Source organism: Cupressus sempervirens, chromosome 10 (genome assembly GCF_028749045.1).
Source record: "Cupressus sempervirens isolate cs-2001-9-10 chromosome 10, ASM2874904v1, whole genome shotgun sequence".
Classification (NCBI taxonomy): Eukaryota; Viridiplantae; Streptophyta; class Pinopsida; order Cupressales; family Cupressaceae; genus Cupressus; species Cupressus sempervirens.
Window position 1 is genome coordinate 144,430,947 of NC_143127.1, and position 13,368 is coordinate 144,444,314.

At 36.1% G+C, this 13,368-nt stretch overlaps 1 protein-coding gene across 2 annotated transcripts; it reads right to left on the minus strand.

Moving 5' to 3' along the window:
- Window positions 1–582: 582 nt before the first annotated feature.
- LOC149532998 (HSP20-like chaperones superfamily protein) lies at window positions 583–5,476 on the minus strand. Of its 2 annotated transcripts, none has more exons than XM_089804536.1 (6): window positions 5,309–5,476; window positions 1,950–2,136; window positions 1,594–1,753; window positions 1,421–1,473; window positions 1,082–1,313; window positions 583–989 (listed from the first exon to the last, which is right to left on the minus strand). In XM_089804536.1, exons 1-6 carry the CDS (start codon window positions 5,326–5,328, stop codon window positions 907–909), a joined length of 735 nt encoding a protein of 244 aa, XP_089660662.1. In that variant the 5' UTR covers window positions 5,329–5,476; the 3' UTR covers window positions 583–906. The 2 variants fall into 2 exon arrangements, with proteins under 2 accessions (XP_089660662.1, XP_089660661.1); XM_089804535.1 differs by having other exon boundaries at window positions 1,421–1,476.
- Between the last annotated feature and the right edge of the window lie 7,892 nt (window positions 5,477–13,368).

Below are 13,368 nucleotides of genomic sequence, written 5' to 3' on the forward strand. Positions count from 1 at the left end.
CAAAATTTTCACTACTCTATCTAAAAAACAACTTTTTACGAAGTAAAAATGACATCAGGAATAGACAAGAGTCAGTAGATTCGCATAGCAAACTTAGAGTGCAACTAGTAAAACAGTACAAACACAATAAATTAAAATACTTCTCCAAACTGTACAAATTGGCAGGATACTCCACTAGTTACAAGGATGCTTATCTATGGTTGATAACTCCACACATCCATACCATAACAATAAAGGAGCTCTAACTTGTTAAGACATTTTACCGCGGTGCTCTTTTTAATTAAGAGCAAAATTCAGACAGTATAATAACAAATTCCTTGCTAATAATAATGAGATTCTTGACATCAAAATAAATTCCAGGATCAAAACAATTATTACTTACATGTAAAAACCAGAAATATTTCAAAAGATTTAATATAATTTTTTTCCCAATGCTTCAGAATTTGTTGGATTCAATGTGTTTCAAATACCACTAAACTACGACCCAGAAAAAATATGATTTAATTGATGATAATGCATCTTGCACTTACCATGATAACTTCAAACAAAGCACAGTATAACCTCAGATCTACCAGACCCAGATATTAAAAATTAAATTTTAGTTGCATCTCCAAGAGTCTCACTAGATCAAATCAGTGAAATACACCCATTATCATTAGCGAAAGCCACATTTTTCTGTGCGCAAAAACTCATGTTCAAATTCAAAGTGCACATCAATGTACTAATAAAATTCCTCCAGCCAATATATGCTCCTGATCAAGTTATGTAATTAGGACTAAAAAATCATTACTACCATTAACCAGCAAGCCTCTATGATTTTCTGCAAATCTATGCAGCTAATTACAGTACTTGCCCGCTCACTGGGTAGCTATTGGCTTCCCCTCAATGTTCCCTCCTAGCAATTCATCATGGCTTTGCAGGCTCTTCCGCAGCAGATTCTGACTTTGAAGCTTCCACCGGAGAAGAGTCTTCCTTCATAGCATCTTGATCTGGAAAGTACATGTAAAATATTCATCAATAAACAAATGATGTCCCCACATACAGATGGCAGGAAAGTTCAACTAACATACTGAAAATATACCTTCGTCACTATCAGCTTCATCACCACCCATGCCTCCCAAGCCACCCATGCCTCCCAAGCCACCCATACCTCCCATGCCACCCAAGCCTCCCATGCCTCCCATGCCACCCAAGCCTCCCATGCCTCCCAAGCCACCCATGCCTGCCATGCCACCCATGCCTGCCATGCCACCCAAGCCACCCATCCCACCCATGCCACCCATGCCTCCCATGCCACCCATGCCTCCCATACCCTGTAAGCAATTTAATTCAGCATTTAGGTGCATTAACATCATATTCAACAGAGACTATTATACACAATACCTGCGAAGAAAAAAAGAGAGAGAACTTAGAATCATACAGAAAAGTCCATGCCGCCCATGCCACCCATGCCACCTAGATCAAGGTCGCTGGCTGCTGAATAGATTGAAATAAGAAGAAAATTCAGCTCAATAATTCAGAACAAGTACCAAAACATAAGGAGAAAGTTTACAAGTAACAATAAAATACAAAACACAGAGCAACACTACAGACGTTTTTCATCCTCTTCATCTTCATCAACCCACTTATCCCAGTCAACTTTAATGTATTGCGGTGTCTTTCCTTCACCCTTCAACAACCTTTTCCACCATCCCTTTTCAGCTTTCTCAATAGCACAAAAAATATTCCTCAAGCCCACATTAATCTTGCTTGCCTGTAATAATAATACATTTCATTAAATCCACCTATGACTTGAGCTGCTCAAGCCCACATTAATCTTGCTTGCCTGTAATAGAAATACATTTCATTAAATCCACCTATGACTTGAGCTGCCAGCATTTGAGGACTTCATTTGTGACATAAAGAAAAGATTTATGTCATTGAACAAAGAACTTCATTAACTCACTCACCTCTACATCCACTTTGTCAAAAAGTTCAAAATTGAGTTCAAATGGTGCATTTTCAGGTCCTGTAGTAGCTGAAAAGGTTAATTTCCCTTCAGGCTCAAGTTTTACATCTGCATTTTTAGAATCAGGCAATTGTATGGTAATATAGACCTTGTCTGTCCTCTGGGCCCATTTCACCTCGGGATGACGACTGCAAAAATATAAGGTGTCAGATACAAATTTCTTACAGAAACACTTGTAACCAGGTAAAAAGTATCATCAACAGCTAAGCGGCTGCTGATAAAGATTGTCAGAGTCAAAAAGATACACTAATTTAGAAGCTAAAACAAGTAAAAGGAATCCAACCAAACACCAATGTACTAAATTCTCTACACAAATGAACTTCATTCACTACTAAAATGGACTCCAAGCCCTCAAACCAACTTAAAGAGGAAGTCATTAAAAAATTGTTTGTTATCTGTTTTGATTTCCCAAAGTGCATAACACAATGGATAACATAATCATGCCCATAAGTATTGAAGAACATAATACTTGAGGACATAAAAACATGAACACAAAACTAGAAACCAAAATTCCAAATCAACTCCACAATCAATCAAATGAAATCAATACAGTTGAAACCACCCAGTGAGGTAGCATGCAGTACAAAATGAGTAAGCTAATGTGTGCTTTTCAATAAGTTTTATCAAAGTTTGTTAGTTATAACTATAAGCAACCTGAGATGAATTTTTTCATTATATCTTATTTAGCATAATGTTTAAATCCAGCCTTACTTTACATGTCAATCATCGCGTACGCTTCACTTTCTGTGATCAAGTTCAAGTTTTGGATGGTTATCTCATTTCTTTATGCTTCACCATTTGAGGCAGTCTTAACAATTAAAATGTCATTCCACCTCCAATTTAAGGAATGTCCATGTAGAAAGATGTACTTAATTAGTTCTATTGCAAGAATTTCAAACTTCTATGGACAGAAGTGTCCCTTCCTCTCAAGGGAAGCCAACTTCCCAATAAATTCCTTAGTCACATTGATTATCTAACTCGAACAGCGAATCATATTATAAAAAGGCCTAAACAGAGCAACCATAAACTTGACCTATAAATCAACATCAACTTCACACTCAACTTTATTGAAATTTTCAATGAAGATTGGCATGCCCTTAACCTGTCAACTGTATTGGGAAATGTAAAAACCATAAACACATAATCCTTATTTGAAATACTTATTAGTCCATAAGTATATCCACTGTTAAGGGAAGTTAGTCTCATTGGAATTGGCAGATTAATATTGCCCAAGGATGCCTACATATAGAAGGTTGCATGCATGTGTTTTGTACTGAAGTTCTGTTCTGATTGTAAGAACTCAGGAGGTTACCCGACTTGAATAGTTTAAAATAAAATATTTGTTACTTTAATCTCATTTTCTTCTTTTGCTCTAAAAAATTTCAAAACAAACATTGACTTTACAGTTTGTCATCTCACCACAACAACATAGTTGGTTTCAAAGAAAAAGTTACTATACATTTTATGGGGAGTGAAATGATGTTCCTAAGAGAAGGGGATACCATCCCTAGGTCCACTGTGCAGAAGTCAAAGCCAATGGTGGAATGTCCTTTCACTATACAGGCAACCCCATGAATGCTGGAACATTCAGCTTCAGAAAAGAAGTGAATCTAAGTATACTAATCAATGAATAAAAAAATTTGAAGTATGCTATTAGTGGGGATTGGATTGGTTTCAGAACTTATCAGCAACCAACCACAAAATCCATTACTAAAAGGACATGCATATCACAACACCTTTTTATTGAAAACTCCTATTTCTTCCTGGTGAAAACAGGTTTAAAAAACTAATGTTTCTTCCTAGACTGGTCAAAAAATTCCTGGTTCTTCCTAGAGAAAACAGTTTTAAAAAAGTAAGAGACATCCGGAACAATATTTAAGCAATTAAATTCTGCTGCTAGTTCCTCCTAAGGAGACCAGGCACCCCACTTTAGCATTCATAGGAAGCTCTTCTAAAAAGTTTTAAAAGAAATTTAGCACGGATTGCCAAGATTGGGAATTGGGTGCAATTGGTTAAGATCTCTACACCAAGAATTATTATGCCAAAAAGAATCACAAAGTAAATTTATAAAGCAATCAAGGCTCCATTTGCAACACGGAATCTACAATCATCATACTATCAATCAAATAGGGCAACCTTTTCACAAACTTTATATTATCTCCAATCCAAAGATTACATTTGTAACAGGCTCACTGAGTATTCTATTTTACAATGGCGATCAAAGCTGAGAGTACTGTAGCCTCATTTACACCGAAAAGGTTAAAAACTATATAGATATTAAAAGTAACAAACCTTCGGAAGGGGTTCTGATTTGTCTTGGACCAATAGGTCAGGCATGACAAAAACAATTAAGATTTGAGAACGCAAATAATTCTCCAGGGTATTCCATGATCCTTAACCACAGAGGATAAACTTAGACAACATTTTTAAAGTTCGTAAACACCATAAGGTAAAACACGAGTGACAGCTGGATAATTAATTTCAGAGCGTACTCAGGGACCACATTCCAATACTGTACACGCTTGTCAAGTTTCACTATACTGGTAAGTATTAAAAACTAAATAAATCGCGGACCACATTCTAGAACTTTTGCTCCATAATCAGTACCATGTGATAACCTTGAATAAAATTCTTAGGAAAAAAATGCATGGGTTAAACCCTGTACAACATAAAAGCCAAAACAAAATTCCTAACATTTAAAATTTCTGACAAGCTCAATTGAACTCCATAAACTCATCAAATCTCTACTATATACGTGGACCGCCATGTTGTAGCGAGTAGGACATGAGGATAACTTGAACCCGGGTCATTGATTTACAAGTGCTCAGACCATGAAATTGAATCATTAATAAACCACAATGTGCAATGACCGACAATAAGCAAAGCCTTGTCATTCCAGCAAATACAACCAAGTAAATATACGAGACGAATAAACCCTACCGTAATCCGCAAGATAACCAAAACCCTCTCCATTTTGAAACAGATACAGAAACCAGCAGAAACCAGTATAATTTGAAACCCTAATCAGGACTAGAACAAGGTTGGATCTCAACAGCCCCAAAAACGTCAAACTGAGACCCTACTTTAAAGTAGGCTAATCAAAGACACCACAAAACAAACCTAACAACCGATCCGCCTACCCATCAAAATGCAAATTCCAACATAGGAAAACGCCACAAAAAGTCACCAAAAATCGCGTGACAAGAAACAATCAAACGATTAAAAGACAAGCTTGACATGAAAGCCCAAAAACAATAAATAAGATTTGAAAGCACACCAGAGAGAGAGAGAGAAGGTTACCTTGTCTTTGCTTGGCTCATGGTTACACAGAAGATAAGTTAGAAATCAAAGCTTTTGGTGGGCTCGAAACCACAAGAAGCCTTCTCCAGTGCTGCGCCAAGCAGAGAAACAACAAGAGAGATTTAAGCGGAAAACCTCTGAATATGTTTTCCTCGTCTCCCAAAATATAAACAAGAAATTGGACTTGTAAACCTAATATTATTTGATATCCGTAAGCAGAAATCGGGTATGCTCCTTGTCAATTAAATATATATATATATAGCACAGAACGGCGTAGATGTACGCCAAAATCTGGGGAACGCGTTCCAAACACTCTGGAACGAATCTCAATCTTACACGTTTGGAAAGTACGCCACTTCCGGGCGATCTTAAAAATATCAATGCCGGCAAAGAGTAAAGTTAGATAAGCATTTTCATTGGATTTTTGTTGGATTCTTTCCTTTGACATGAGTCATTTTCTTTTCTTAGTACTAGTGATATTAATCTTCTCTATTTCAAAGTTTTGAGATATATTTGTTGTTGGGAACTAATGTTTTCATTTTTTTTAAATTAATTTTTGAGTTTGAAGATAGGACACAGCAATCCTTCCACATAAATGTAGAGTTGACTAATTTTCAAAAGATCGAAAATATCTTGGATTTTTTTGAAAATTTAAGAGTTTGCATAGTTTAAACAAAAAAATTGGAAATAAATCACTTTAAAAAAATTTAAATTTTAAAATTTGACTTTATTTTGTCTTTGACTTTTTTGTTGTGTTAGTAAACAAATTTGTCACAGTAGAATATGCCCAACGGAGTGTGTGGCAAACCGTTCACAACAGTTGGAGAGGCCCTTGGTATGCGGCCTTCCTCTGCGTTTAGAGGGGCAGCTCCCTCGTATGATATAATTTTGAAGTTGTTCAAATAAAAGATGGAATCAAACTTTTAAAGATGAGAAAGCTCATGATGACGAATGCACCACACGACTTCAAAGCTTTTGCGAACTACTGACTTAAAACCGCTAATAACAATGATCAAGATCTACACTTGAAAACTATTACTAGCACAATGTTGATCCACAGATTCATAAACATCTACACCATACCGTGGGAATGCTCACTACAAAGAGAATCAACATTTGTAACAATTTAGATTTGAAAAGAGGGAACTCAAACTGCACATTCCATTATTTTCTTGCACCAAGAACTTAAGAGGAATTTTTGATTATAAAGACAAAATATGTACATACTTTCCAAATATCATCTTTTAATCAAAATTTCAGCATAATGTTCCCTTATTCTCAAGCCCAAAAAAGTCCCTTTTACAAAGCCAAAAGGAGCTCTTATATAGACACAGAGGTTAATAACTACCCTTCTATGGTTAATAACTACCCCCATTTATGCATTTTGAAAGAGGTTAATTAACTTACAAAAATTAACCAAAATATAACTTGACTTTAGGATTTTAAAAATTAGCCTTGGCCCTTACACCTATCCTTGATTAGAATATGGGGCACTGAACTAGGAGAAATAGATAAACTATCCGATTTTGACCGAGCATAAGTAGCACAATTATGAAGAGTGTCTTGCATCTAGTTATAGTAGCCCAACTCTACTTCTTGTGTGATAGCAACAATTTAAACATTTGATTCTTACAAAATTCTTCCTATACAGCTTCATCCACGTCTTGCATCACTAGATTCTTTAGTCATTTCATTTAATGCCAATACAAGACCATCCATGACCTCTTTATTTTTGTCATCTTCCTCTACAGTTTGCTAAATTTCATCTATGACCTCATTCATCTCTTCTAAGATGTCTTAGAAATTTGAGCAAATAAAGAAATTAATCTTTATCATTTCGGTCATTCTATCAAATAGTTGCATGTTATGAAAACATTGATGTGTCTCATCTTCACAATTCTTAGAGGACCGTGAGTATCTAGAGGAGCACATCTTATGACCAGTCGTTTACACATGTGGTTCACAACTCACATGTGATCATTGCATTCCTACAGGCCAACCAAAGTGACGAGTCTTACAAATGTTCTTGCAGAGTCACGTTACACTGAGTTCCTCATGACATTATCTCTGTGATGAGGTTTGGGTACCTTGGAAGATCGATGAAGCAATGGCCCTTGGGGAATTCCGTCAATCAGTTTGTTGTCTCAACTTTGATGCTCCCTATCTTCATTCCACATCGATTCCCAAAGGGAGTTCACGAGTACACCCTCAAGCTTCTCATGCAACTTTTATATTGATCACAACTATCTTATCAAGAATACAACTTCATGATGTTCCAAAGGATGCCAAACATATTTTGAAGTTTTTGATTTAGCCTGCGAGCATGAAGACAATAACAAACAAGGCCGAACATCCATTTGCTTTGGTATAAGCCATGGTGGGATAACCTGTGGGCATTTTGTCAAACACATCACGAGTTCCCTACACTTTCACATTGCTTTGTTGAGTTGCTCACAAATATGAGTTACCAAATTCTTAATCACCATGTAATGTCATCGTAGGCTAGATAGTGAGATTCGGATCATGGTGCCATATTTTCTAACATTGAAATTAGCATTCATTGAAGACTACCATGTCACGGGTGAGAGTTGGAGTATTCCACCAAACAATTCACATTCATCATCATTCATTCCTACTTTGTGAGTGCTTTAGAACAACCTTCAAATATTCCAAACTCATCACAAATGTGGATTACCAGTTGTCTAGGCCATGTAATACCAGAAACTAGAATGGGGTTTAGATGATTCCTTACACTCCCTGAGATTCGAAATCTCCTGCACTAAATGCTTTGACAATATCCAATGTGTTGAGACATGAAGAGATGACTCTGATGGAAAATTAGACATCTCCAGAGGTAGATCATGCGGTCTTTTCTCTGTTGTGCATTTGATGCCAAGGTGAAAGATTTTGGTTCAATCACAACTGACTGTAATTGTAGGATGGCACTTTATAAATCTGAACTGGCCCATTGTTCACTGTGTGGATTATCTTCAATATATTTGCAAATGGAGATTGTTTCTTCACAAACAGGGAAGAATTAGAATTCATCGGAGCTTTCATTAGATTGGCTACAACAATACGGCCTTTTTAAGAAAACACTTTCAGGTTGACCGTATGAACTCTTCAAATCAGCAAAGCTTGTCTTTGAAAATGTAGTACCCCTATTTCTCCTGTTCCAGTCATCATGGTATTCATGAACTGGGATGTTGCATGCCCTTTGATCTCTCCTCAGAGCCCTTTAGCTGTATGTCAAGAAGCGCCCACTTCAAACTCATGCCTACACTGGGTTTGCACTTTCCTTGATCTGTATTAGATATTTTGTAGATAGACTTATCCAATGGCCTAGTCTGAGGACTCTCTGGAGTTTCATAGTCTGGAAGTGAGAGAAAACTTCCAAATGCCTTGACCAAATGCTTTACTCTTCCCCCAGCTTGCTCTGGTATGGAACTGATTACTCCAGCAAGCAGCTCATTCACATATTTGACTTCTCATAGAAGAATTTGAAACAGGTTAGAGAATTTTTTAAACAAGTTAATAACCGTCTCGAAGAGGTTAAGAAACACACATTTTTGGAGAGGTTAAGAAACACGCATCTTTGGAGAGGTTAATTAACCTACTCTAAAATGTGCTATCATTAACCTATTTGAGAGGTTAAGAAAAACTTGTTTTTGGAGGTTATCATTAACCTTTTGAGAGGTTAATGAAAACATGTTTTTGGATGTTATCATTAACCTTTTGAGAGGTTAATGAAAACGTGTTTTTCAAGGCTATCATTAACCCGCAATAACTTGAGGCTCAGAAGTTAGATTTTAAAAATTTTAAGTGTTGTGCGGAGCTGGGAACGATCTAGCGACATGAAGATTTAGAAACTCACAAGAATTCAAAAATAAAATGGCCATTTTAAAGCTTAAAATCAGGCGAGTTTCAAAAATTAATCATGGCTTACAAAATTGAAACAAATTTTATAACCGGGCAACATGTTGGAGATTAGCCTACCTTGAAGATTGTTTATTCTTAATTTTTTAGAGTTTATTATTTTTTCAATTTAAAATTATAATAATAATCATACATAAGAATGGTCTTATTATTTTTAATTTGAAAACATAATAATAAAAAACATGGATGAATATTAGTTGAACAAATATTAGACTTGAATATTTACAACAGGGGCTTGAATGGTTATAGTAATTATAGAAAGGATAAAGTGATTGCAAAGAATGTTATAGCAATTTGTAGGGTTACGTTTTCTCTCCCTTTTAGAAACTTCCATAGGAATTTTGTGTTAGAATTCTTTAGAATAACTGAGAGGGAGGGGGGGGGGGGGAATCAGTTATTCAAGGTCCAAATGCCCTATTAATACCTTTTTACTACTTTTAATGAATCCATACACCTTTTATCCATCCAAACTTAAATCAATCATATAAGCAAGTTATAGTAAATCAATATACAAAGATAAAACATCCAAAATCAACACATGACACAATGATTTACGTGGAAACCCAATTTGGGAAAAACCACCAATAACATGCTACTTGATTCTCACTCTTCTGAAGTGATGCCCTGTTAAAAGCCTGCCCTGTTAAAGGCTTACAACACACTGTTAAATGTGACCTTGTTGGAGGATTTCACCAAACTGATAGGAATGGGCCTGGTTAAAGGTCTTTAGAACATTACTTGGAATGTCACCCTGTTAAAGGATTTATCTTATGGCTATTAAACCAACCTAAGTCCATAGGATTTAAACTTGTTGTTACAATTGCTAGAAAGTAACGATAATGGTCTTTTGATCTGATATAACTTACAACATACTTTGCAGATTTCAAATCATACTTTCAATTCAATCCTTATGCTTGGCTTCAATCACTCCAGCTCTGTCTGCTTGTCTTCCTCTCAAGCTTCGTCTCCTTGAGTCTTCTTACTCATTCTGCCAATGCAATCATTCTTGTGGTCGTCTATCCAAACAGAGTTCCTGTGCTTTCTTCTCCTTAGCACCTTCTTCAGTACTTCATGCTTTTATGCTTGACCACCTCTCTCTCTCTCTCATTAACTTATGTCTTCTTAAATAGAAATCTAATTTTCCTTTGCCGCTCAATTCTCCCTCTGCAATTTTAGGGTTTCAAAATGGATTAGGTAGGATACAATGTATCTACCCCATATCTTGTTCTCTTCTAGAAACTTTGCTAGTTGTATCCTTAAAAATGTTCTACATGGTGTTCGGTGCCACCAGCTCATCATTCTTATCTTCCTTTCAATTCGCAAATTTCTAGATAACAACCTTGTTGGCTTAGATCTGGTGAATCTTCGATTTTCAAAATAATGCAACAACTTGGCATTATTGAGTTACTGGTGCTCGAAACCTCTGTGTTACTCGGCACCTATACCTGCTCAACACTTGGTTCTATTCGGCACTTGGTTCTGCTCGGCACTTGGTTCTGCTCGGCACTTGATTCTACTCGGCACTTGATTCTGCTCGGCACTTGATTCTGCTCTGTGTCACTTGACATTTGAAGTTTACTCGGCATCTAGAGTTTACTTGGCATTAACTAGAAATTTGCTCGGCTCTTACTAGCTTGGTCATCTCCTTCTCTCTAATGAACTTAGTTTGAGCTTTACAAAAGACGTATCTTATATATAATATGTTTCAATGTGCCCATTCTTTGTATCTTATAGTATGTCATCAAATACACTTTTTCATCAATGGCTTAGCTGATCCTTGTACTTCATTACAACATCATAACTTCAACCTTTCTCTAGGTGTTCTAGTTACATCTTATTGATTGCCTCCTCCTTGACAATCAAATAATTGATAGTATTTAGATCACTAAAGCAATTGTCATTCCTGCAAGTAGCAAGTTTGACATCAATGACAAAACAATGATTGAGGACATTCTTTACCAGTTCCATATATTATGCTAACAACTTTTCTTATGATCATTTCAATCATTTCCAACAATCTCCCTCTTTGGCATTGATGGCAAACCAAACTGATCAATTAATCAACTTAGTTACCACCAAGATTGTATACGTTGTCTTGCTGTATTTTTACTATTGATCTCATATATCTCCCTCTTTATTTGTATATCTCCCTCTTTATTTGTATTGATCAGATTTCTGCATATTTCTCCCTCTTTGACATAAATGCCAAAGATGTAGCATCTTTATCATGCAAAATATAAGCTTTGGCTTCTTGTTGATTTTTCTCCCTTTGTCACCATGCTTGTGACTGATTTAGAATTTCTGCTCTTGCTATTATCCTTTGCATCAACCTGTTAATATTTCAATGATTTATTCCTGTTGATGTAGGACAACTTCCTTGTTGCTTTAAACTGCTTGAGTTAGGGGTATGACCCCCAACTTTCCTCTAAGATATTCATAGGCATCCTTGGGCAATGGTTTGGTAAAGATATCTGCAGTTTGTTCTTTTGTGTGAATGTATTCCAACTTTACTTGTTTGTCTTCTACCAATTCTCTAACATAATGATACTTGATTGCAATATGCTCGGTTTTTGCATGCATCACTGGATTTTTGGATATATTTATAGCACTTGTATTATCACAATATAATATCACAAGTTTTGTTACCTCTTCTTTCATTCCTTCCAATAGATGTGTGAGCCACACAATGTTTGTGCAATTGACTGCGGCTGCCACATATTCTGACTCTGCAGTGGACTGGGATGTACATGTTTGTTTCTTGCTAGTCCAGGTAACCAGCCTTTTGCCTAGAAATAATGCACCTTCACTTGTACTTTTTCTATCATCAATGTTTCCTCCCCAGTCTGCATCTGTATATGCATTGAGCTCAAATGTTCCATTCTTTTTGTAGTATAGACCAAAGTCATCAGTTCCTTTAAGATATCTCATTATTCTTTTTACTGCTATGAGATGATTTTCTTTAGGATTAGCAGAGAACCTAGCCACTATTCCAACTGCTAATGCTATGTCTGGTCTACTATGTACAACATATTGTATTTTTCCAATCATGGATCTGTACATTGTTTGATTGACTTCAGCTGACTCATCATTTTTGGACAGCTTATTTCCCATTGCCATTGATGTGCTGACTGGTTTGGATTCCTCCAATCCAAACGTTTTAAGAATTTCTTTGATGTATTTTGATTGTGTAACAAATATTCCATGTTTGAGTTGATGTACTTGTAACCCAACAAAAAATTCAATTTCTCCAAACATAGACATCTCAAATTCATGTTTCATTTTGTCAGCAAAGCCCTTGCAAAGTATTTCCTTACCACCAAACACTATGTCATCCACAAAAATTTCAGATACAATAATGTCTTTACCTTCTTCTGCTTTGATGTACATGTTGTTGTTATCATCAGTTCTTTCAAATCCAATTTGCACTAGATACTTGTGAAGTCTCTCATACCATGCTCTTGGTGCTTGTTTCAAACCATAGAGTGCTTTATGTAGCTTACACACCATATCCCTATTGTTTTCATCAACAAATCCTTCTGGTTGTTCAATGTAGACTTCTTCTTCTAGTATAACATTTAAGAAAGCAGATTTTACATCCATCTGATAGACTTTAAAATCTTTGTAGGCAACATATGCAAGTAAAGTTCTTACTCCTTCCATTCTAGCAACAGGAGCAAATGTTTCCCCATAGTCTATTCCTTCTTCTTGAGCATAACCCTTGCATACTAGTCTAGCTTTGTTTCTGGTAATCTCGCCATTCTCATCTAATTTGTTTTTGAATACCCATTTTGTGCCAATCACATTCTTGTCAGTTGGTCTGGGAACCAAACTCCAGGTTTTGTTTTTTCTTATATGATCAATTTCTTCTTCCATAGCTTTATACCAGTCATCATCTTGTAATGCACCATATATTGTCTTGGGTTCAGATTTGCTGATCAGACATGATTCATGTCTTAGTCTGTTCCTTGTCATTGGTCTTGCATCTTTGTCACCAATTATCTGTTCAACAGGGTGATGTCTTTTTACATATTTGGATAACCTTGGCTCTGTCCTTGTTTCCATGTTTGATCTTTCGGATTCAGGATCACTATGCACTTCATTGTCAGGTTGTTCTTCATCATGTG

Bases quoted from the DNA above. Each gene is read 5' to 3' on its own strand.
- LOC149532998 (XM_089804535.1), bottom strand. From the start codon at position 5,328: ATGAGCCAAGCAAAGACAAG. The intron at 2,137-5,308 runs GTAACCTTCTCT...ATATTTTTGCAG, and splicing joins ATGAGCCAAGCAAAGACAAG to TCGTCATCCCGAGGTGAAAT. The intron at 1,314-1,420 runs GTATGATTCTAA...AATTGCTTACAG, and splicing joins TGGGCGGCATGGACTTTTCT to GGTATGGGAGGCATGGGTGG.